Raw genomic sequence first — 23927 nt, forward strand, 5'->3', positions numbered from 1 at the left:
TAATAAATTCTATACAATTTTACAAATAACAAAAGTTTGGCTTATTGTCCTGTACAAAGTTTCAGTTAATTTTAGTTAAAATTTAGCCGATTACAAATTAAATTAGAAGAAACTCGTTTGAATTTAGTCACTCAAAATCAAATCATAAAACGAACAGTTCTTCCATAACGAACTGTACAACCATCGTTGCTGAACAGTTCCCATCAATATAAATGTCATTCTCAAATCTTTCAGATCCGTCGTTCTGTCGTCCCAAACTTTTTTTGTTTTGTAGTGAAATTTGTTGTAGTGAAAATGATGGGGCGGTCTCAGCATTAATTTTAAGTGGAGTGTACTTTTAAGGCTGTGTGTTTTTATTGAATGCGTTTATTACATTGCAAGCGTCTTTCGTTAAAGTGAAAAGTAAATGCGGTTACTCGCGAAAGGAAAGTTACGTGTAACATTCTGTACCGCCTGTAAACTTCTAATTAAACGAAAATTATGTGCATTGAACATCAAATGAGTTGCTAAGGATAATGTTACAGTCAATGATATTCTTGACTAGATAAATGTAAGTATTGAGATTGATTTGTGTGCATTGCATGCCTGCACAAATTTTCGATATGCACTTTGTAGAGAATTCCTTTTTCCATCGTTTATTTTGCAAAGATTTCCATGTCCGCGCCGATATTTCGTTGATTTGCTGCTAATTCTTATGGATAATCTCGCTTGATGACAACAAGCAAATGTTATTTGTTTTTATCGCTTAGTGACGCAAACGCCTTTATTACAAAAATATGTTCCTGAAAAACAAATTCCGTTGAACCGCAAATGAACCGGGAACTAGGTTTAAATATTTTGGTTTCGATTAAAAAAAAAACAAAACTATGCGCCGATTATGCTTCAAAGTATAGTGATAAAAGTGTACCAACAAAGCCAATCGCAAAAAATAAAAACCTGCATTTCTCCGATTCAGTTTCAAATGTGAAATTCATTGAAAGTCTGGCGATTACACCCAATTTTGCGACTTTTTTTTCGCCCTTTCAGGGTTCAATTAATCTTGCCCCGTTGGTATTCGAACATTGCCCATGCACAAAGAGCGAAAGCGATTAATACGACCTTACGTGTGCGTGTTGAGTAGCCGAGGTGATCAAGTAGTTATTCGTCAGTCGAGCAATAATAGGCATTCCGGCAGAAAAACAGCACTGAGTCACTAAACAGCTTCTTGGAAATAATTTAGGAGGAAAGAATCATGCTTACTGAATGGCTGATAAAGGCCTTGCTGATCTCAACGATAGCAGAAGTCATTTGCCGCAGGATGAATTCAGACGTTCTAAGATCGACGTATTTGATTGAATGCCCGTGCTGAGTGCGGCGGGAAATGTAAATTTGATGGGTGGCAAACAGATAATGCAATCATGTTTACAATGGTATTGAGGACAACACTAGTTGATGATTGCCAAGTGCTAATGCACTGAGATGTTTGATTCTGAATTGACCTTGGTTAACTAACAATTTTCTCTGTTGCATACAAACTGTCAACTCAAATGGCAGCAAAAAAGGTTGGATTGCAGCGATGCTACATAATCCGGTGTAGGGATGTATGTAAAAACCTGTATCCTAACGATAGGAGTAGGATACGCTTACGCTGTTCAAATAGTAAAATTATATTTGTTTGGGTGATCGTTGATTCTAGGTCTTCACCCGGAAAATTGATAGTGAACTGATGGCCAGCAAACATTGCCCTGTTTATATACCCATATAAGTATACCGCATTCTTAAAAAAATGCACAAAATTTATTTAGGCTTAAGTTGAAGGTATAGAGCTTCATTGCATCGAGTTTTGTTTGGGGATTAATGATTTGATTTTGTGTGTGAGATCATCAGAGCAAAGCAATATTCACGATCTTTCCTTTTTTTGGAACCCTGCAGTGAATCCGAAGAAAGAGTCTTGCTTCTAATCTCCCCAAGATGAATGGAACACACGGTTTACTTAGAAAAATGAACATTTAATTTCCGAAAATATGGAATTGTAAAATAAATAGACGTCGGGATCAAACTTCTATATTTTAGACTTATATTATCTGTGACCATCTGTTTTTTTTTTCTTAATTCCAATAGTCGTTTTGATTCGTCTCCCAAGGATTGGGAACCAGGCGTTCAGTATTTATTTGAACATCAATCAATTTATCTTTCTCGGATTCCGAAATGAAGCGATTGAAGGCGCCCATTATGAAAACAATGCGCCTGTAATCGGAGAGCGTAATTTCGTTGGACATCCGCCACTGTCCCACAAAAGCCGCCTGTCAAAAAGTGAAATGAAGTGGGTTCACCACCTAAGTTGAGAATTTTAATAGTCCGGATCCCCTTGTGTTGATGCTAGTACCTCACATTTTCACACCAAAACGCATGCTTCTTGTATGATGTCCACGGTACAGTTTAGATGCTACATTCGAAATTAGGACATATTAGTTTGTAGCCGCCGTTGGATGTTCTCCAGATTGGTCTTCGTCTACGCCAAAATTCCGAATGCATACGCCAGTGAAGGGATAGCGAATACATTCAATGCGTTTATTTTATTCTTCCCCGAGAGATCCGATTTGAGTACCAGCTCGGGCGGAGCAATGCTCCTGGTCATCGTGGCGCCTAGACTTCGAACCGCCCCACGATTAGCGGTTTCGAGCCCTGTCCATTACGGGAGCTCGACCCAGTCGCCAAGTCAGACGACTCCCGTCACTTATCCGTACCGGATTTTAAATTTCATCCTCTCCTCATTTTTGGGTTTGAATTTTATAGCTAATTGCCAGGTATTGTGATAGCTTCCTCAGTGAGTAATCTACAAGTCTTCAAAGTTCCCGCACTTTTCTCACCTACCCACTGAGACGTTGCGGTGGTGTACATTCAAACTGAAGCTATCTACCCCTCCTCATTTCACAACCGACTGGCTTAGCATTATTATTATTAGTCGTAACATTTTACGGTGTAAACCTGCCGAATCGAAGCAAGCCTTGATGTCCTTTCCGATGCTCATAGATAGTTTCCTCTTGAGTTTTTCGCATCACTCACTATCGTAATTTAATAGATTGGTGTTATATGATTCGCATCCATCCGCCTCAATAACTGAGTATAAATTAAGATTTAACCCCTGCAGTTCAACCTTTTTTGCTTGTTGCCATTTGTGTTGACGAGTTGGGTTTGCCAGAGGGTCACTGCAGCTTCGACTGTCCCGCACCCGCAAATGTATCGGAAGATCATTTTCCCTTGACCTGCACAACTGATACAACCCGACGTTAGTTGTACCATGGCTTAGGTTTCGATTACCGCTTAGTTGCAGCCACTGTTAGGCATGAGTCTGTTTCAGACATCAGCCAGTCTGTATCAAACAACAGGCAGAGAGATGTCTGTGTATGAAGCAAACAGGTGGTTGAGCAATTGGCCCACACAGTACGTGCGTATAAATAATTTCCACTTACACTACCTAAGTGCTTTAATACCCACTTGGCTGTCGGTTAGAATAGCAATGTTCTGCCCCCTACAGTGTCCTGGCTGTTGTGCTGAGTTTCGCTCTTTCTACCCAAATTACCGCCCGCATAGGTAATCAATGACCTTACTATTTCATTGTATATCCAGTGAAGCATTTTCGGGGTCTTGTAAGTTATCAGAATCCTTGTCACTTTCCGACATATGTTTTTAGTCTTTTGTGATTCCCAAATATTTGACCTCTGTTACTCATTTTAGCTCTATGCCATGTAATCTAATGGCTCTCAGGTGGTCAAGCTTCCGTTTTCTAGTGAATGGTGCTATATTGGCTTTGGCTGTATTTATGCGCAGTCCCGCCTTTCTGCACCAATTACTAATGATTCGCAGTCCGGTTTGAATTCTGTCACATATGATATCATCATCAATTACCATCATTATTATCATCAACGGCGTAACAACCGGTATACATATAGGCCTGCCTTAATAAGAAACTCCAGACACCCCGGTTTTGCGCCGAGGTCTACCAATTCGATATCCATAAAAGCTGTCTGGCGTCCTCACCTACGCCATCGCTCCATCTCAGGCAGGATCTGCCTCGTCTTCTATTTCTACCATAGATATTGCCCTTATAGATTTTCCGGGCTGGATCATCCTCAACCATACGGATTAAGTGACCCGCCCACCGCAACCTGTTGAGCCGGATTTTATCCACAACCAGACGGTTGTGATATCGCTCATTGATTCCGTCGTTATGTAGGCCACGGAATCGTCCATCCTTCTTCGGCCTTCAGGCCTTCTTCGGAGGATTCTTCTCTCGAACGCGGCCAAAGGTTCGCAGTTTTTTTGCTAAGAACATAAGTCTCCGAGGAATACATAAGGACTGGCAAGATCATAGTCTTGATCCTATGTTGAGACGTTTCCAGCAAAACAGTTTTTGTAAGCTAAAATAGAATAATATACAACCTTGTGGACAACCTTGACTAGTGTTGATGACAATAGAGTTTGTGCCTGTCAGTACTTCTATTTGTCTACTCTCTAGCATTCTGCCTATCTAGAAGGCCAGGGTGTTTCCCTCTCCTTTGCGGATTAGGGCATCTCGTATTTCTGTGTTCAATGTGTTATCGAACGCTCCTCCGATGTCCAAAAACGCACACAGTGTTATTTCCTTCGTTTCTATGGAATCCCGTAATATATCCGTCAACTGATACAGAGCAGTTTCGGTTGACCGTCCTGCTCGGTAAGGGTGCTGACATGGATGTAGGCGATTGCATATTAGATTGTTAGTTCTACCATAGTTGTCGACCTTCTCTGTCGTCTTAAGTAGGAACGAAAAGGAATCTCTTTTTTATCCGCTTTCGGAAAAAAGTCACTCTTGCCTGTTTCAATGCCCTTTTTATCTATCAAAAGGCCATGCTGCCCCTTACTACTTTAGGAGAGATACCAAGATGATTTCTAGACCTCTCTAGAGTAGTGCTGGGAAAATGCCATCCACTCAGGGTGATTTCAGCGGTTTAATGGTTCACACACCTCATCCTACTTCGGTTTCGGCTAGTTTCCAATTCACCTTTTTTCCCCTTCTGTTCGTTGTTGGGGTGTCACGAAGATTGCTATTGTTTTTTTTCCTGGGATTTTGGTTTGTGATAGACAAACTTTTAACTATGTAAAGCAGAGATAACTTCTTAGTGAAGTACTTCCCAAAAATCAAGATCAAGAATTTTTTTGGTCCGGAGGGACAAAACCCGTAACGTCCTTTTGGACATGCTCATATGCTTTGCTATCTCTGCTCTTTGGCAATTGTATCGTTAGTAGTTGTAGTTTTCGTCTGTTCAGATCGTTAATTGGCATCTAAGCTAATACGGCCGCATTTAAATTCAGTTTCCTAAAATTTCACGACGGTAATTGATGCTGCAGTGCTATGGATCAACTCTCACCGGTGGCGTTAAAAAAGACTTTTAGATTTGTAGAGTGCTGTTATATGCACCAGCATGCAATTGGAGTTTATCGTTATTTGTTAAATGAATAAACAAATAATGAGCGATTAGAGTTACAAAAAACCAAAACCTTTGCGTTGTCACTCGTTAATACGATCATCATGACACTTCCGAAAAAGCTGTTGTCCACAATGTATTTTCCTCGTGCAGGCGTTGATAGTATTTATATAAAACGAAATTCACGTTTCTCTCCGGATAGTTTCCTATAGTACAATGGTACGGAATCGTCCAATTGCAATTTCTCACTCAATAATTTCAAGGATAGCGGAACATTTCAGAGTAAATGCAATCATTTTTAGGACGAAGGTGAATGGTTTTTCCAATGAAAATTTACCAATGTTATACTTTATGGGGAAGGAAGAGTCCCAATGGTACTGGTAAAATGGAAGTATATATCCAAATTTTGATTTGTTGATGTTGTAAAATCTAAATCCAACCTTAGGCCCTGCAGCCAGTATCCGTACCACTTTGTGTCTAAACAACCATGCCAATAATTACTGAGAAGATTTTGATTACACTCTCGAGTTGCATGGAGAGTGGAATCCTCGCTCCATGTAAAGAAAGCATATATTTTGGAGGACCTTTGACCCGATTATCAAGAAGTATTTCCAAGTCGGTCTTTGTTATTGTTACCAATAAGACATGAACTGAATAATGTTACTGGACCAATTTCTTTCCGAAAGTTCCACTTTGTTGGAACATCGATGTTTCCTTACTTTTAGTCGCCTTTAACGATAAACGAAAACATCGTAAATGAAAATTGAGTATTTAATCCATAGTCCACTTTCGGTGCCCATTTGGATTATTGACTACATAAATCATTTTTTTGTTTCTCCACTGTATGTGTTATTTTTTTACGAACTGCCTTTGGAATCATTTACATCCACGTAAACCATTGCCTAAATTAAAAAAAAAAAATATGTTGGTAAATTTGATTTTATGGAAAACGAATATTCATAATCTTATCACTTCAGCATAACTGATTCGCATAGGTGTACCAATTTTGTAACCATCGGTAAAGTCTACATTATAATCTAATTTTGCAACTCTGTTCTTGGTTGTTAGTCGTGTTTCTTCTAAATCGAACGACTCAATATTATCTTAGTTGAGATAGAAACATTAAACGGACAAGCTTTTTTCATTTGAAGACTAACATGTTGTTTTCATTATCTGTAGAAAATTTCAAAGTCATTAGAATTCTGATCATTACTAGCACATTGATTTTTTTTATTTTTGTTTTGACGATAATAATTGGAGTATATACCATTGTTTGCATAGGAGTAGTTGAACGATTTCTTTGTTGTATTGGAAATCTAGTTAGTGTTATGTAAAACGCTACTTTATAAAAATCCATTCAGTTATTTTTCATATGTAGGAGTTGAGTATTGATGAATTCTAGATTGTTGAACAGTTTGTATTCATATGAATTAAGCAAAAGTCCTTACAATTTAATATACTTCCTCTTCCAATAAGCAAGCTCGCTTTTGTCACAAGCATAACAAGACTTATTTTTCCCTTTATTGGTTCACGTACATTATCCACATGGTGACCCTAATTTCTGCACCTTTTGTCGCTTAATCGAATCAGATTGTCTGTTAGATATAATCTTGAGGTGGATATCTCATATGTTGCTAGCTATAATAGATATGTAGCTTTTTCGTCTGTAGCTACGATAAACAAAAATATTCTCAACTTGGCGATTATTCAATTTATCGAATCAACGTAATTTTGTTGCTTTAATCATTAGATTCAAGATACTGTTTGAAGATATGATTTATCTTCTATAGAGTGCATTGTTAAGACTGAAGAGTGATACAAAAAGCATGTTTTTGTTGCTAATTTATAAATCATAATGTTTTAACTCTATTTATGTTTTAATAAAGCTTGCTTGTTTGAAAATATCGTATATAATTTGTTTTACTTTTAGTTTAAGGCTATAATCTCAATTCAAGCACTGCAGATTTAGATTTGTATGGAGCATATTTAGATATATAACAGAAAATGACTTCAAAATAATGACTTCTACTGTATTGGTACTTTAGGTTTCGGAAGATCTACGCCCCAAGTGATGGACACACTGAAGGTGTCTTCAGAAACGCGAACTACATCTAGATCAAAAGAATATTTCAGCCGTTCACCATCTCCAAGTCATTACAAACAAAGTAATAATAGTTTAATTTATTAATGTACAACTGTATAGATGATACCAACATCAAGTAAAATTAAGGCATTGTTTTGTTTCATTGCTCAGTTTTTGCGTAGAGATAAAAATAAAGGCAGCGCTAATTAGTTACTTTACTATGAAGGCTTCATAGGATCGCCTAAACGCATTAAAGGCAATATCTAATTTAGTTTGCATATTTGGGTGAGAATCATCTGTTTGGGTGTCTCTAAACATTGATCTTAAATTCAACGTTTTTAAGGTTTTGTGTGAAACGGGTTCTGCTATGAAAGTCGAATTAATGTCTCTCCATCTGTGGCACACCGAATTTAATCTGAAACGGATGAGCCTATTTTAACAAATTTTGGTGACAATGTATAGTCTGTTTCTCGATCTGTCACACCCTATTAATCCGAAGCGTCTGAGCCTATTCTTTGGTGAGAGCGTGTAGTCTGTGAGTGTCTTTACATCATTGCGTGGCATGATTTTATGTTGAATTTAAGGGGAGCCTTGTATGCTAACATCTCACTTCGCCTTTTTTAAGTTCTTTTTAGTTATATGATTATATGTTATAAAATTGTATATTAGTCTCAGTTTCTCGAGATGAGACATACATACTATATATGCATACCGAATTTACGCATAATATCCAATTCGGATAAATATACATGTTTTCAGTGCAAGTGATGCTGGCTTTTGTGTATGAAGAAAAGGAAAAATTCAAGTCCATACGAGCAGTTTACATGCGTACATATATATGAGGCACTAAAAGCGGCAATGGACAATGTTTCTTAAAGATGAGCATATTCATCGTGTCCGGATAGTTGAGTGGTTAGAGCACAAGGGGGTTCAAATCTCACTGGGGGCAGTGGAATTTGTATCATGATTTGACGTCGGATTCCAGTCGACTAAGCTCAGTAAAATCAGGGTAATAATCCCGGGCGAGCGCACACCGTTACGGTCTTGAATGAAGTGTTCTAACACACTTCAAGGCCCTGATCCAATATAGATTGTAGTGCCAACGATCATTATATTCATTGTGTCTTCAATATGTATATATCTTGGTGGTTTCGAAATTCCATACCGGCTTAGAATCAATGAATGTTGTGCTATATAATCTGCTAAATTAAAGCCAATTTTTTATACTTTGTAGGCATCTAACGAAGTTTCGAAAAGTCGAAACAATGCATGATATTCATGAAGTAGTTACTGTCGATCTTGAAGAACTACACCTTTGATTGTGAGACGCCAATCAAATTTATCTTCCCTATTACCCATACAATAAATTTGGATGATTTTATACTGTGCATCTTTAAGCAATCGCATAATTCAATTTGCTGGTGAATTTGGGCTTGGATGTGTAAGTTCAAAGTCAGAATTACAGATTTATGATCACGTTTACTCTCTCAAGCAGAAATTAATTTGAATGTTGGATTGAAGCCACATTCTTCGATAATGTGGGCTACAAATGAAGTCATTTGGATTCATCGGTTGTATTTTGAGCACCCAATAGAAAATTTCGTGATTCTGGCGCATTGCAGAAATAATAATGGAAATTTCACTTTACCACTGGGATAGCATAAACCAGGCCTCAATGTATCGCAATAGTAACACCCTGTCATCCAGTTCGTCCTGGATACTCACAGTCATACTAGAAACAGTCCAGAGGTGGAATTAGATCTGGATATTGGGAGAGGTTAGTCCAAAATTTTTGTTCCATATTGCTGGCGCCATTTTGTGGTCGATTTTTCTATGCGCTGCAGATCATTGTCCTGTTGAAAGACATTGTCTGAAGCATTAACGCTTTAATCTTCCATAAGAGTCTGTTGTCACTCTTCCTTTAATCTTCTCCAACTTGCCAAATCCTTTTCTTGTAATACAGCCTTATACCATAAACGAGCCTGGTCCACAATTCAGTGTGGGCGCTACATTGTGTGGTTGTCCTCTACACTAATCCGCGGCCATCCGAACCAAAACGGTTTATTTGTTTCTCATCTGATCATATAGTCTCTTCGCCGTCATCTGCAGTCCAGGTTATATATTTTTTTCGAGCGTCAATTCCAGTTTTTAGTGTCTCGCTTTTAGCAAAGATTTATCAACTTTTGCTCGCCTTAAGACCATTTTGTAGTGTTCGTTGAACAGTTCCTGAGAATAGTTTCAATTTGTGGATGTGTTGAAGGTTGTGGCATATTTCTTCTGTATTTATTGCTTTTTATAGCCCTTACAAGCCCCGATCCTGGACTTGCCTTAGAATCCGGTTTGTTTATTTTTTACAAGTGAATCGGAAATTCTTCGACGGATTCTGTTTACTATGCCAACAAAGATTTGAAGTTCCAGTGAAATCTGCCAATGTATTTCATCATTATGAAGCATCTCCTCACACCCTCTTTGATGGTCATATTTTGAACCCTCTACATCTCACCCAATATAAAATATGGGACCAGTTTCGAAAAAGTGCTAATCAAGCCCTTTCGTGATAATCGGTCTAGCCGTTTCCGAATAAATCGGCTATGACAGACAGACAGACCTCGAATCGCTTCTTATAAAGTTTTGTTTCACACAAAGCCTTAAAATCGGTAACTAATCCGACCGTGATTAATTTCGTGAGTCACTGTATATTAGAACTTACATTTTAATACGTGAACCCCTACATCAGTGCCAACACGCTTACCAGGCAGAATAGTCAACCAAAACTGCCCTGTATCAGCTGACAAATGTATTACAGAATGTGCGAAGCATAATAGTTGATATACCCCTAGAATACTGGAATACGTTCAGGGTTACGCTGACGGCATTGATTTATTCTACGTGATAGAATCCAAACTGGATTAAGAATTACTAGTACCTGATGCAGGACGGCGGAGCTGTGCCCTTTGGCACATTACCATTCACTAGGAGTTGTAAGCTTGATTACCTGAAAATCATTAGGTTATAGGGCTTGGATGTTAAACAAATATTACTCTGCATGGGGGGTCTTGAAAACATGTCGGAAAGCTACGAAGGCTCCGCTTACAGGTTCATAGCAGGAAAAAAAGTAATACTTTGGAGATACACTGCAATAGTAAGGCCAATGATTACCTTTGGGACGGTAATCTAGGCAAAAAGAACTGAACTCAGCGCAACAGCTATTGAGTTTCATAAACTTCAAAGACTGGTTTGCGTGAGTATCAGTGAAGGAATGAGGACATGCAGAACGGCTTTTCTGCAATGTGTTTGAAAGAAACAATATGTATTCTGCTTTAACAGAGAAGGGTTTAATGATTAATATTCCATCGACAGGAATTTTCAAATCAGTTCTCACTTCGATAATATGTTTGAAACAGATGTGCTTGAATTGGCAACTGATTACCTGGTACACTGATGATCATTCACAGCAGGGGAAAAGGCGCCGGGATCATTGGTCCAAGGTAAACGCACTTTGAGTCAATGGGAAATCACACTAGAATATTCCATCTGCAATTACGACCGACAGCCGAGCGACAATCAAGGCACTTACGCCCAAAAGGTGAACTCCAAATTGATAAGGAATGCCTTCAGAGACTGAATACATTTAGTTTGCACAACAAGGTCTGAATACTCTGGGTTCCAGGCCATGTTGGGTTAAAAGGCAATAAGGCCACGGACGAACTGGCCAAGAATGGAGCAGGGGCGTCTCTACACCGAACAGAATCCTATGGAATTGGAAACGGATTGATGGCTCCGGCATTGTAAAATGAAGAGGAACAGCTGAGCGAACTACTACCAATAGAGTAGCCCAGGTTGCTAACGGGAAATACGTACCCAAGCGATTAAAGAATTGCTTAAACCTCACTAAAAAGAGTCTCCGAATCATATCATATCATAATTTCTCGCTGCCGCCTAAACTATCACCTGGGCAAACTAGAGATATCTACGGGCAATGTCTGCCGGTTCTGTGTGAATGGTGACGAAATCTGTGTACTTGTGCAAAATAGGTTGAGGCACCTGCGAGAATACTTAATACCAGATCCCGAAGTAGGGAATATATTAAAATTCTTTTCGGTTATAGACTTGCTTGACATACTATATTTAATAGGTACACTATGACCAGTAAAGGGGGCACAATAGTTCTTCTAGGATGCAGTGCAATTTCCCATAACAGAATTTATTTACTTATTTAGTTATTATTAATACACACATAATCACAAATGTCATACATTTACAAAGGAAACGTTTGAAAATCACAATCAAAAGAAGAATAATTTCACACCAAAATGGATGGCCGGAATGAAATGAGTAGTGAATTCAAATTGAATTACAAACGAAATCGCCTGGAAAGTCAAACACGCAGATCAAATCCACTGATTCTTTGTCGATGCATGCACAATGGCAAAAACATAGCCTTTGACAAGGCTGAAAGAGAATTTATTCTCAAAATATCAAAAAATCGTTCGGAAAATGAATTTTATCCATATTTTTTTTCTGAATTTTTCCAATATTTTAGTAGCTATTCTGCTATTCGGACGAAGAGAAATTCAACAAAATTACAGATCATGACTTCATTTTATATACATACATTCAGTTACAATGTTGTCACCGCAAATTGCACCCAAAGAGCCCGGAATTTACTCTATGATTCCGGGCTCTTAAACCTTAAATTTTATTTACTTCCATGTTGAAAACATCGCAGTTCATTCAAGAATGAGACTAACGATCAACTACTCCTACTTAACGATCTCTTTCAATAGGGCTTTTCCAACCCTAGAGCTGACGGAGTTAACAGGTAGTAAAGGATAAAGGAGGTAAACATGTCGAATGTATCCTAAAGAACCCACAAATATTCTTAAAAGTGGTGTATTTCCGAGAACCCATTAGGTTCTTGTGAGAAGCATGATTGGAGGATCAGTTGCAGCTACCCAGTCCGTGGGTAAATTGAAAACTTTCCATCATTTTACATAGTATTCCCTGTGAATGGTAGCATGCCTAAAAAGTAAGTTTTTAATAAAAACTGTCGGAGAATTAACAGAATTCTAATCAACACTTGAGTCTTTTGATCTAACCAATCCAAGTAGGCTTTTGGATATTAGTAATCACAGTGGAGTACCAAGTAGAACCTACAATTGGTTATGCCTGAATTGTTGATTGGGAATTGAAAGCAACCAATATTTTCCCTTTTCAAGTGGTTCTAGTTTTAAGGTGATTTTTGGGATATACATATGCCAATTTACATTGTGGCCCGCGAAAAAAAAAATAATTGTGTTGTTTCCAAAACATTGGTCAGGGAGTATGTTGATTATGGTATGATAAACCTAAAAATATTTCATTTATATTGTAGGAAACCTTTCTCATAGTAATTTCCATCCAATTGCCGGAACTGCCACCAATATAACATAAATTAATTTTTACTACAGTGTCTCGAGAAGTACAAGATCGAGATTCTGGCGAGGCCATTGGGAACTTGCGATACAGAAGTCAAAGTCCGTCCACAAGTCGGCAAAGCAGAGAAAGGAATAGGCGCGACCTTCAAAAAGGCCGAAGCTCAGATCAAGGTGCCGCATTAATGTACAGCGACATGAGTGCAGACATCTCGGGATCTCTTGAAGATTCAAGATTGTCAGGTTAGTGATCTCGAATGTAGGTTTTTATAGAGACGAATGATAATTTGTATTTTTTTTGAAGATGATTGCGACGGGAATATGGGTAGCCACCCATCAACACAAAGGAAAAAATATCGTCATGAAAGAACTTATAGTGCTCAGGAACTTGATCGATTAAACACCAAAATCCAATGCACGAAAGAATCAATTAGGAAGGAACAAACAGCGCGAGATGGTAAGAAATAATGACAATTCACACCTGAACGACCAACTTCGCTACAACTATTGCCATGTTTCAGATAACGTAAATGAATATTTAAAATTGGCAGCAAATGCCGACAAGCAACAAATTCAACGTATAAAAGTATTTAATCTAATTCACCAATGGCATGAGTTAAAATCACTAATTACATTTCATGTTTTCAGGCCGTCTTTGAGAAGAAAAATCAGAAAAGCGCACACAGTATATCTCAACTTCAAAAAAAATTAGAAAATTACACAAAACGCGTAAAAGATCTGCAATCTCATCAATACAACAATAGAACTCAACACAGGCAACCCAGAGAAGTGTTACGCGATGTGGGCCAGGGGTTAAGGTGATAAATCAAAATCAAAAATCGCTGCAAGTTTCAGTATTGTTATATTTTATTGATATTATCTTATTCAGAAATGTTGGTGGCAACATTAGAGATGGTATAACAGGATTTTCGGGGTCGGTTATGTCTAAACCTAGAGAATTTGCTCATTTAATCAAAAATAAATTTGGCAGCGCAGATAATATAAACGAAATGGGAGGTAAAGTTTCAAAAATAAATGAAAAAATGAAAATATCCTATAGAAATCTGTAATTACTAGAAACGGACCTTTCAGCCTTAAACGTCTCGGCAAACCAATCAGAGTTACATGTTGGCAGCGTATCAACACCGAATAACACCATTCATGCTGCTTCTATGAGTTCTGGAAATACAGGTGGTGCTGGAAGTGGGAAATTCAACAGTGATAATGGTAGTGAATGCAGCAGCGTGACGAGTGAGAGCATACCAGCTGGGTAAGTTGGATTGCGGCATAGTTTTTCGAAGATTTATTTACTAAAGAAAAATAAACTAAGCGCACCCACGACTAGCATATCAATATCCCTAATAGAAAATTTGAGCCTAATCATGTCGAAGTGAACCTCCAATTGAGAAAAATACAATTTTTCTATTCCTATCTTTTAAGAGAGCAGTGTATATCACAGGAAAATTCCAAATTGTTGTATGAAAACTATCCAATAGCTGCTTCCATGAGAGAAAAGTGAAAACGACCACTTGCAGCCTTGAGCTAGATACAAATAGTCTTGGCTAAATATATTAATCTTTCGAGATCTGAGAAGAAATAGGTTTGAAAGTAGCAACAAGCAAAATCTTTCTTAAACAACATGCTATATAAAGCTTTGAATTGTTAAAGGGGGAAGAAACATGTATCCTGCTTTGACAGAGAAGGGTTTAGTGATTAACATTCCATCCATGGGAATTTCCAAATCACCATTCGCTGGACAGTAGACGAATTGTATTATTTAATATATTTTGCTTCTTCTCCATGAAACCTAAAGAATATTTAATTATCTGATATACAAATGGGAAGATCTTGAAGGCAAACATCCAAATTTGGCATAGGAAACATGACACATCAAACCATTAAGTTTGTCCGCCGTTAAACATTTTTAAATAGAGATGCTGTAAGTCTATGTTTCTTTAAAAAAATATGCACCGAAGATATCAGTCAAAAAATCTTAATACTTCTCGGCTATTAGTTCACAATGTGTGAAAAATATCTATCTATATATCTAGAATCTGAAAAATTAGAACTTGGGCTTGTGTGGATTATTTTAGATGGCGTTTAAACAAAATTTAGTGAAAGTAGAAAAGTTGACCGCTCAAATGAATGATAACGATGGAAGTGTGACTTATAAAAAACTAAATATCGAGCTGATGGACTAAAATATTTTGTACGATTTGGAACTGGGCAGTGAATGCCATGAATAAATACGCAACTTCAAGACATATAGCTTACTCACATTAACACTCAACATACAATTCTTTGTGGCTTTGCGACTAAGAAGCTTCAACATGTGTTGGAGCATAAGAATCCGAAAATTTATAGTTGTTTTTTGGTGGGCTTTAATTGAAGATGCCCCTTCTCCTCCTACTTCTTCTAGTTTCATCAGTATTAATATTAGAGAAGAACATCTCCATAGAATATGGTCTTAGAAGTGCCGAGGTAAGGGGATTCCCAAAGGCTGCCTTCTCTTTATCTGAACTAGGAGACATGATGTGCCTTCTCAAGTTTTCTGACTGTACACATGCTATTAAGCCGTCTTTTTTGTGCCGTTTTTAGCTTCCTTCTGGCTTTAACTTTCCGCGATTTCGTAAGATGAGTATGAATTTTGAAATCCATCCTGGTATAAGCCCATACCCACCAGATTTCAAAGACCCATCTTTCCAAGCCCGATTAACCTATGGCAAATGCTGCTCTCTAAAACCTAAGGACAACTTGCAGAAACTAAACAAACATACTGCAAAGTTAACTATGTTGAAAAAAAGATGCAGTGACTCACAAAATTGATCACAACCGCATTAGTTATGCTTTTAATGTAGTAGCTTTAATATGTACAAATCTGTAAATCGTATTTCGTGATTTTGTTGCTTAGTGTTTGAACTTCCTTTATCAACATATTCCTGAGTTTAGTCAGAACTAACGGTATATTGATTTTGGCTTGTTTGAGAAATGATCGCGTGATCAATTTTGTTTCTCATGTGGACTAAAGTTGTGTGGTTGACAGCTGTGTTCGCGTTGCGAAAAGGTATCAAATTAAAAATAATACATAAGTATAAAGGTAAAACCTGGAAATAAATTCAAATAGATATGGGATAAGAGTACAAGACCCTAAGCAATAACATTTGCACGGGAATGGAGGAGGACAAAACGCATCGGCAGATTTCAGTGGAAGTTGGTGTCTCTAAATGTAGTAACCAAAATCCGCGAAAAAATTTCTTATTTGTGTACAAAATAAGGCAAGCGGATTCCTAGCCAAGTCTACATCATGCAAAGTATGAAACCAATTAGGATTACTTTACTAATGTTCCTAGAATACTAATTAACAAGTTCAACTTGCTGGCTTCTCACGATATTTGTTTACTTTGCAGACACTCAATATACAAAAACTCTAAATGAACTAATCTCACGAAAGTCGGATATCATAAAAAATACAACTAATGAAATTGGATAAATTTGCAATTGCAAGAATCAAATATAGTGGGAATGAATGTTATAAGATTCTATGATATACTAGAAATTGAATTAGAATTTTGAATATGTATTGTGTATATATGTCCGGATAGCTGAGTGTTTCAAATTTGAGAGAGAGTGTTCAAATCTCATTGGTGGCAGTGGGATTTGTATCGCAATTTGACGTCGGATACTAATCGAATCAAATTAGGGTAATAATCTCGGGCGAGCACAATGCTGACCACATTGCCTCCTACAGTATTAATGTAGTAGTGTACCGTAACGGTTTTGAATGAAGTGCTCTAGCACACTTCAAGGCCCTGATCCAATATGGATTGTTGCGCCAACGATTATTATTTCCGAGTTATCACAATCTCGGCAAATGCCGGATTTTACCTAACACTAGCACTAAGTGCCAAGCATTTAGGCTCGGATGATCTTACCTACTTAAAAACTAAAGGGGCGCTGATGGTGGTGGCCGGTGGTAGGTTAATGGGAGAATCCGTCGAGAACTCCCCGCAACATCGAGCACGTATGCAGAATGGTGTACTTCTGCACGGTTTGAACCAGACTGAGCGAAAGTCCCAGGACATCAAGGGAAGCCGTGAAGGATTTAGGTGCAATACCTGTAGCTGACAATATTATGGGAACTACAACCATCCGCTCGAGACGCCAAATTTCTTTGATTTCCGGAGCCAGTGGCTCATAGTTCACCTTCTTCTCCACGTATTTCCGTTCGATGTTGCCGTTATTATTATTAAATTATATACGCGGAGCGACCCGTCTTGTCAACTAACAGTACGTCAGGCTTGTTATGTACAGTATGGCGATCAGACAGAACTTGCCGGTCCCAATACATGCTGTAAGCAGAACTATCAAGTATTGCTTGCGGCTCATATCGGTAAACCGGACATGTTCCCATGATCAGCCCATGCTTATATGCAAGGTTTTGATGAATAACCTTACATACAGCATTATACCTGGTGATGTATTCCACTGGTGCCATAACAGTACAGCCAGAAATGAGATGGTCCAACGTCTCTCACGCCGAACCACACATTATGCGCTGGTCGTTCTCCACCCGCTCTTTCATGATGAGCTTTTTATAAGCTCGGGTGGCGACCATGCTGCCCTGAATGGCACACATAAACCCCTCAGTCTCAGCAAAGAGCTCTCCAGAAGATAGCCATCTGTTCGACAAATGGCTGCCAAAGACAATTCACGTGTTTACCGTGCATTGCCTTCGACTTCCATTCATCGATTCGCTTTTGGTCAGACTTCACCCCATTCAGAGGGTTGAAAGATCGATCCTTCAATTTAAGTGGAGTCAGCCCACAGTCTGCCTTACAGACAGCCGCATGCAAGGGACTCGCCTGCTCTTTGCTGTAAAAATAAGCGCGCAGCGAATCGACTTGGCGATGATGTTGTGCCGTCACGAGGCAGGTTCATACGCTCCACGGCAGGTTTGGATGATGCATTGGTCCGTATCCGCCGTTTCCAGATCGGTCTTCATCCACGGCAATATTCCGAATGCATAAGCCAGTTAAGGAATAGCGAATACATTCAATGCGCTTATTTTATTCTTCCCCGAGAGATGCGATTACCAGCACCAGCTTTACACGTCGCAGGAATTCGGACAACAGAGCATCCTTCAGATCACTACTTACTTACTTAGAGAAGTCTGTCTCGGTGATAGCTTCGATGTGGAGGTCACCTATGCTATGTCCGGCATGCGGCTCGTGATGACCTTTGCGGATGACTTGGATTCGACACTTGTTTAATCCAAACTCCATACGAATATCACGGCTGAACATTTCTACTAGTCACCATAGACTTCTAAGATGGTCATCAACACCAGCCTACAGCTTGATGTCATCTAAGTACATCAAGTGTGTCAGTTCGCACTTAGCTCGTAGGCCATATATAATTGCAAAACCATACCCTCTAGCATCATTCAGTAGCTTTGAAAGGGGGCTCAGTGCCATACAAAACCGAAGGGGACTCAACGAATCCCCCTGGAAGATGCCCCTTCGTATACGGATGGACTCTGAGGTATTAGCACCCACAAATGTACGCACTGATAAGGTAGTATGTCACCCTTCCAGGACTGTCGCCAAAAACTTTATTAATTTCGGATCAATGCGATACAGATGTAGGATATCGATTAGTCAGCTATGCGGAACGCTATTAAAAGCCTTGGCATAATCGATATAGCAACTAAAGAGATTTCTTTGGCCTCTAGTTGCTTGTGCTACAACTACCGAATCGATAATGAGTTGCTCTTTGCAACCCCTTGAACCAACTCTGCAACCCTTCTGCTCCTTGGACAGAATGTTGTTGGTCTCGAGGTGCGCATTGATCCTTCTATTAATAATGGACGTGATGAATTTGTAGAGGGTTGGTAAGCAGGTAATCGGTCTTGTGTCTGCGGGGTCCTGCACCGTGTCCTTCTTAGGGATAAGGTAGGTAATCCCCGCAGTGAGGAAGGGTGGAAATTCCTCCGGCCAACTCATGACCTCATTTATATTGCGTGCCAACCGACTGTGTGCGATGGTAAATTTCTTATATCAGAAATTCTCCACCCGATCCAGACCTGGGCCCCTCCAGTTCTTCGAGCTGTTTATGGCTCGTTGAACTTCCTCTTCGGTAACATCCGCAAAGTTCATACCAGCCGTATGGCATGGCGGGTGTCTTTGGCGGTGAACCACTCAACATGCTGGGCGGGTAACCCCCAAAGTTCACCCCAATACTCTTTCGCTTCCGTCACTGAAAACTGTACTGTCTGGACGCTTTGTTAGGATTCGTTGAGAGATCTGAAAAAGCTCCGCTGGTTCCTCGCGTATGTTGCATTCTGGACACGTCTGGAATGACTTTCGCCATACCCTCGTAACCGACTGCATATGACAGAATGTTTCTGCTTTAGTGTGTCCAGAATTTCAACTACGGGTGTCTCACTGGGGATGGAATACTTTCTGTAAACCCTCTTCACTTTATTCCTCACCCGTCTGCTGGTATAGCCAGTGCTCATCTGGATCAGCCTAGCAATGTCCTGTCTTAGTGAATCCCATCGACGTTCCAGACGAATTTTCCATGGTGGATTTCTTTTTTCACTCAAACCAATAACAGGAAAGCGAATCTTCTGACCGTGCAATCTGATAGCCGCAACTGCATCATAATACACAAGTGAATGTGGTTGAAGCAGCGACATATCAGCACACAGTCGAGATGCAATCTCATCATTGAGATATAAAGCGGTACTGGTCTGCGACTCGCTGCACAGTCACGTGTGCGAATTGCGGGAAACGCTCGACGAATCTCTGGTGCAACAAGGGGCGATAAGATGTTGTACTCCGCCGTTATTTCGTAGTAGGAGCGGATGATGAAGAGATTCATTTCTTCATCCGCTGCCTACGCGAACCTGTTGAAGTGGTCACCAAAAATTGTGGCGAAATAGTTGCAGCAGGCGGAGAAATGCCCCTGGTCGTCGTGGCGCCTAGACGTCGAACCGCCCCACGACTAGCGGTTTCGACGCCGTGCTGTCCATTACGAGAGCCGGACCCAGTCACCAAGTCAGACGACTCCCGCCGGTTATCCGTACTGGACCTTAAATTCCTTCTTCTTCTCATTTTTGGATGTGCATACCAGATGTGGGGATAAATTGCTCAGTGAGTAATCTCCAAGACTGCAAAATTCCTGCACTTTCCTCACCTACCCCCTAAGACGCTGCATACAGCCATTCAGACTGAAGCAATCCATCCCTCCTCCTTTCACAACCGGGCTTAGGACCGGCTACTGTTTATTATATTATTGTATATCAGAAATGCTTACCAAGAGTTTTATTCCATCCTTTTTCATCCCTTCTCAAAATGTGCGAACTTCTTCCAATTGCTGCTGTTTCAAGTCCCTGTCCCTATATACTGTCGTCATACAATTCAAATTGCTGTCCGCTGTTGAACATCAACTACTGTCCCAATGTCGAGGGTGAACGCGTACTACGATCGTCTAGTGCGTATAGCCAAGCGACTGGCGGCAGCTGTTTATTCGATCGCCCCGTTTAAAATTCTGTTGCGGTCTAGTGCGTACAAGTATGTGCGGTTGCATATTAGAGCCAAAAAGCGTTTGGCGGTGCTGCTAGATGCCTAGGCGGTTAACTTAAAGTGCGTATGAGCAATAAGAAGCGGTTCGAAAATGCAGTAGAAATACTTGACAGTCTTCAACACACTGACAAACTGGAAATATTCTCAGAAACTTTTTACTAAAATGGCGTATTCAAGTTCGCTCGTTTAAATTTAACTAACATTTCTTGCCATTTCAAACTGATTTGATACGTACATACTCTAGTTTTAGGTGATAATAATGATAAGGTTATCACTGTATATCTGATTTGTATGAATATGAATTACAGTTCTGGGAAAAGCCAGTCTGGCACTAGTCAATTGATGCTTAAAGCAATTCTAACAGAAATACAAGAGCGGAAGGATGACATTGATAAGTTGCGTGAACGAATCGAACGGTTAGAGGTAAGTGAAAATTAGAATGCTTCAATTAAATGCAAGAATTTAAATTAATTAGAATCATACTATCCAGACCGCGCAAAAGGAGTACCAAGACTTGACTGTAGTTTTAGAAAGTGAACGATATCGTGCTGAAAGGTTAGAGGAACAAATAAACGACTTGACGGAACTGCACCAAAATGAAATCGAAAATCTAAAACAAACTATCGCAGACATGGAGGAAAAAGTTCAATACCAAAGTGACGAGAGGCTAAGAGATGTCAATGAAGTGTTGGAAAATTGTCAGACACGAGTATGCCTTTTGTTTTCTAGAATCTTTGCCGTTTGAAAGAAATAACCTTTAAAAATTTGTATTTTTCAGATTTCTAAAATAGAACATCTTTCCCAGCAACAGTACGTGACTGTAGAAGGAATAGATAATTCAAATGCACGAGCACTTGTTGTAAAGTTAATTAATGTAGTATTAACCATATTACAAGTAATACTGTTACTCGTGGCTACGGCTGCCGGTATTATTATGCCTTTCTTAAAAACCAGGTAATTTAAAAATGGAGCAAGTTTAATTTGGACGAGTCAATCTTAATGGTTTTTTCCCTTTCTAACAGAGTTCGTGTTTTAACGACCGTTTTCTCAATATTTGTGGTGATATTTGTGATACGTCAATGGCCTGATTTGAGAGATATCGGCGCTCATATGATACGACATTTAAAAGAATCGTTAGTTGTAAAGTAGAACGTTTAACTGTAGTGTAATAGAACACGAATACAAATCTGTTGTACATATTCATCTTTAAGTTTTATGCATGTGACAATAACGCAACGTTTGACAAAACTATGAAAAGGCTAGGTTCCGGGCATATGAAACTTCCAGTATAATTTTGAGTCCTGAAAGGATATTTATACGAATCAACTGATTATTTTTATCATGTTTAGAATTCATTGCCATATGCTCAGGTAATTCCCAAACTTTTTTTTGCTTTCCGGGATGGTGCTATTCCGTATTAATCCTTTCGAATCCATTCAGTGAAGCAAAACGTATGAATAGAAATAGAAATTCCTTAGCAAAAGCTGCTTACTCATATGATTATCGTAGTTTTGACTGCGATCTGTTGATTAGTAAAAATTTCGTTAGATGATATAAAACTCAGTTTGCGTGCGTGGTGGCTGAGAGAATGCCATTTCTATTTAATGAATTCATCAGTTTTTCTTTCGCAGATGCCTGAATTAGGCAAAAATCAAGCTTACCTCCGTGAACAAAACTATGTTTTGAAAGCTTGATTTTTGTCGAAATCACGTTATCCTTCGGGTGATTACAAAATAAAGTAATCGATGCACACATAATTTTGTCTTGTAAGCGGCAGTGTCACATCATACTATTACAATTCATTACAATTGATTGAATATTATAAATATTGTTTAACAAGCAATTATATTTGTGGCCTAAATAAATGACTATTAGAAGAGGTTTTTATTGGTTCTAGAGGAGAATAGAGTATAATCATTTTGTCCGAATCTAAATGTAAATGATGTCATCCTCATGCAATTGTTAACTATAATTGATTATGTCACTTAGAATGTAACAAAAAATTATGTTCCTGATAATTTTAAAACATTGCAGACGAAGATTATGTTCAAAACTTATGCAATCAATTGACAAAGCGAACTGAAAACAATATATTAGTGAAACATTAAGAATTGATTATATCCAAAGTTTTTTTTACAAGTACTACTTTGATCATAATACGTTAAATTTCTAAGAATCAAAAAGACGCTAAATTTTTAAGTGGTATTGAATTGGTTTAATTTTTTTCCGATGTCTACGGTAAAACTTGGAATTATTGTTGAAACATTATTTTTTTAATAATGGATTCTCATTGGAGATTTTCTCCAACGTTTATAAATATTTAAATTGTTTTTAAAAAGTTTACACGGTGGACTATTCAGAATACCCAGAAAAGACTGGAATTGTAGACATCTATAGGTCGGCTGCATACTTGTGTTGAGTTGGATAAACTTTTCACTGTAAATTTCAGAATCACATCGTTCACAACTTCTTCAAACATACGTACGTTTTTGGTTAATGTCGGGGAAATCACGAAACTTTTTTAATGATGAGAATAAAAAGGCATTTAATTTACATTGCAATCGAAGTATGTAATATTGGAATGTCAACATGTGCACAATAAATTAATCAAAGGTTGGACTTTCACTATTAAATCTCTTGTTTGTTTTTCTGTTCATCGAATATGAACTTAGAAGCGATCGTGTCCATCACAGTTCTTTAAACCCAAGCTATTTGCAACTTTCAGTCCGAAGAATCATGAATATAATTTCCATCGTTTTTGCAAGATAAAAGCAAAAGCCCTCAGGCCGCAAAATAACTTTCCATGAATTCTTGCTAATTAATAAAGGGAATTGATATTGAAAGGGTTTTTAAGGTCATACAAAATACAAAATACATCTTGAAATAGCATAAAGTGGACATGATAATTTCTTCGCAAAAGTCAGTATGTGGCATCAAAACGGCGCATCAAAGCGCTAATTGGGCTCCTCGGAGCAGCCACTGATACCTACCTACCTACTCAATATTTGATAAGACTGCCATTAGCTTGATGAGTGCTTTGGCATAGTTTCAAAATATGTATGTTTTTAATTTTTTAAGGGGCCGTCTTGTAGTTTGTGGCTTAAATATAGTGGCGGTATGACTGTCTATAAAAACACTCTGGGAACCTCGACGAAAAACGAACTGGAAACCAAAGTATAAAGTATTCGTTAAAACCCATACCAGAATCAATAATTTTAAAAGAAAAACGAAAGTGCGACATTTTTAATATTTTGACACCCTTTTAAGGTTTTGTGTAGAACAAAGCCTTATTAAAATCGATTTACGTCGAATTTAAGTGGAGTCCCCCCACTTTTAAAAGCGGGGTGTAATTTTTTTTCACCAGATATAGTCATGTGGGGTACTAAATGAAGGGTCT

At 38.6% G+C, this 23927-nt stretch overlaps 1 protein-coding gene across 3 annotated transcripts; it reads left to right on the forward strand.

The window, feature by feature from the left end:
* The first annotated feature begins 190 nt into the window (after nt 1–190).
* Nucleotides 191–23163, forward strand: LOC119660197 (transmembrane and coiled-coil domains protein 2). 3 transcript variants are annotated; one of them, XM_038068618.1, is made up of 12 exons: nt 191–550; nt 7493–7612; nt 12981–13187; nt 13249–13401; nt 13466–13530; nt 13593–13762; nt 13834–13961; nt 14037–14214; nt 20839–20953; nt 21021–21239; nt 21309–21484; nt 21553–23163. In XM_038068618.1, exons 2-12 carry the CDS (start codon nt 7519–7521, stop codon nt 21677–21679), a joined length of 1632 nt encoding a protein of 543 aa, XP_037924546.1. In that variant the 5' UTR covers nt 191–550; nt 7493–7518; the 3' UTR covers nt 21680–23163. The 3 variants fall into 3 exon arrangements, with proteins under 3 accessions (XP_037924546.1, XP_037924545.1, XP_037924547.1); XM_038068617.1 differs by having other exon boundaries at nt 202–550; nt 14022–14214; XM_038068619.1 differs by lacking the exon at nt 7493–7612 and having other exon boundaries at nt 203–550; nt 14022–14214.
* Nucleotides 23164–23927: the final 764 nt, after the last annotated feature.

This window comes from Hermetia illucens, chromosome 6, assembly GCF_905115235.1.
Source record: "Hermetia illucens chromosome 6, iHerIll2.2.curated.20191125, whole genome shotgun sequence".
Lineage (NCBI taxonomy): Eukaryota > Metazoa > Arthropoda > Insecta > Diptera > Stratiomyidae > Hermetia > Hermetia illucens.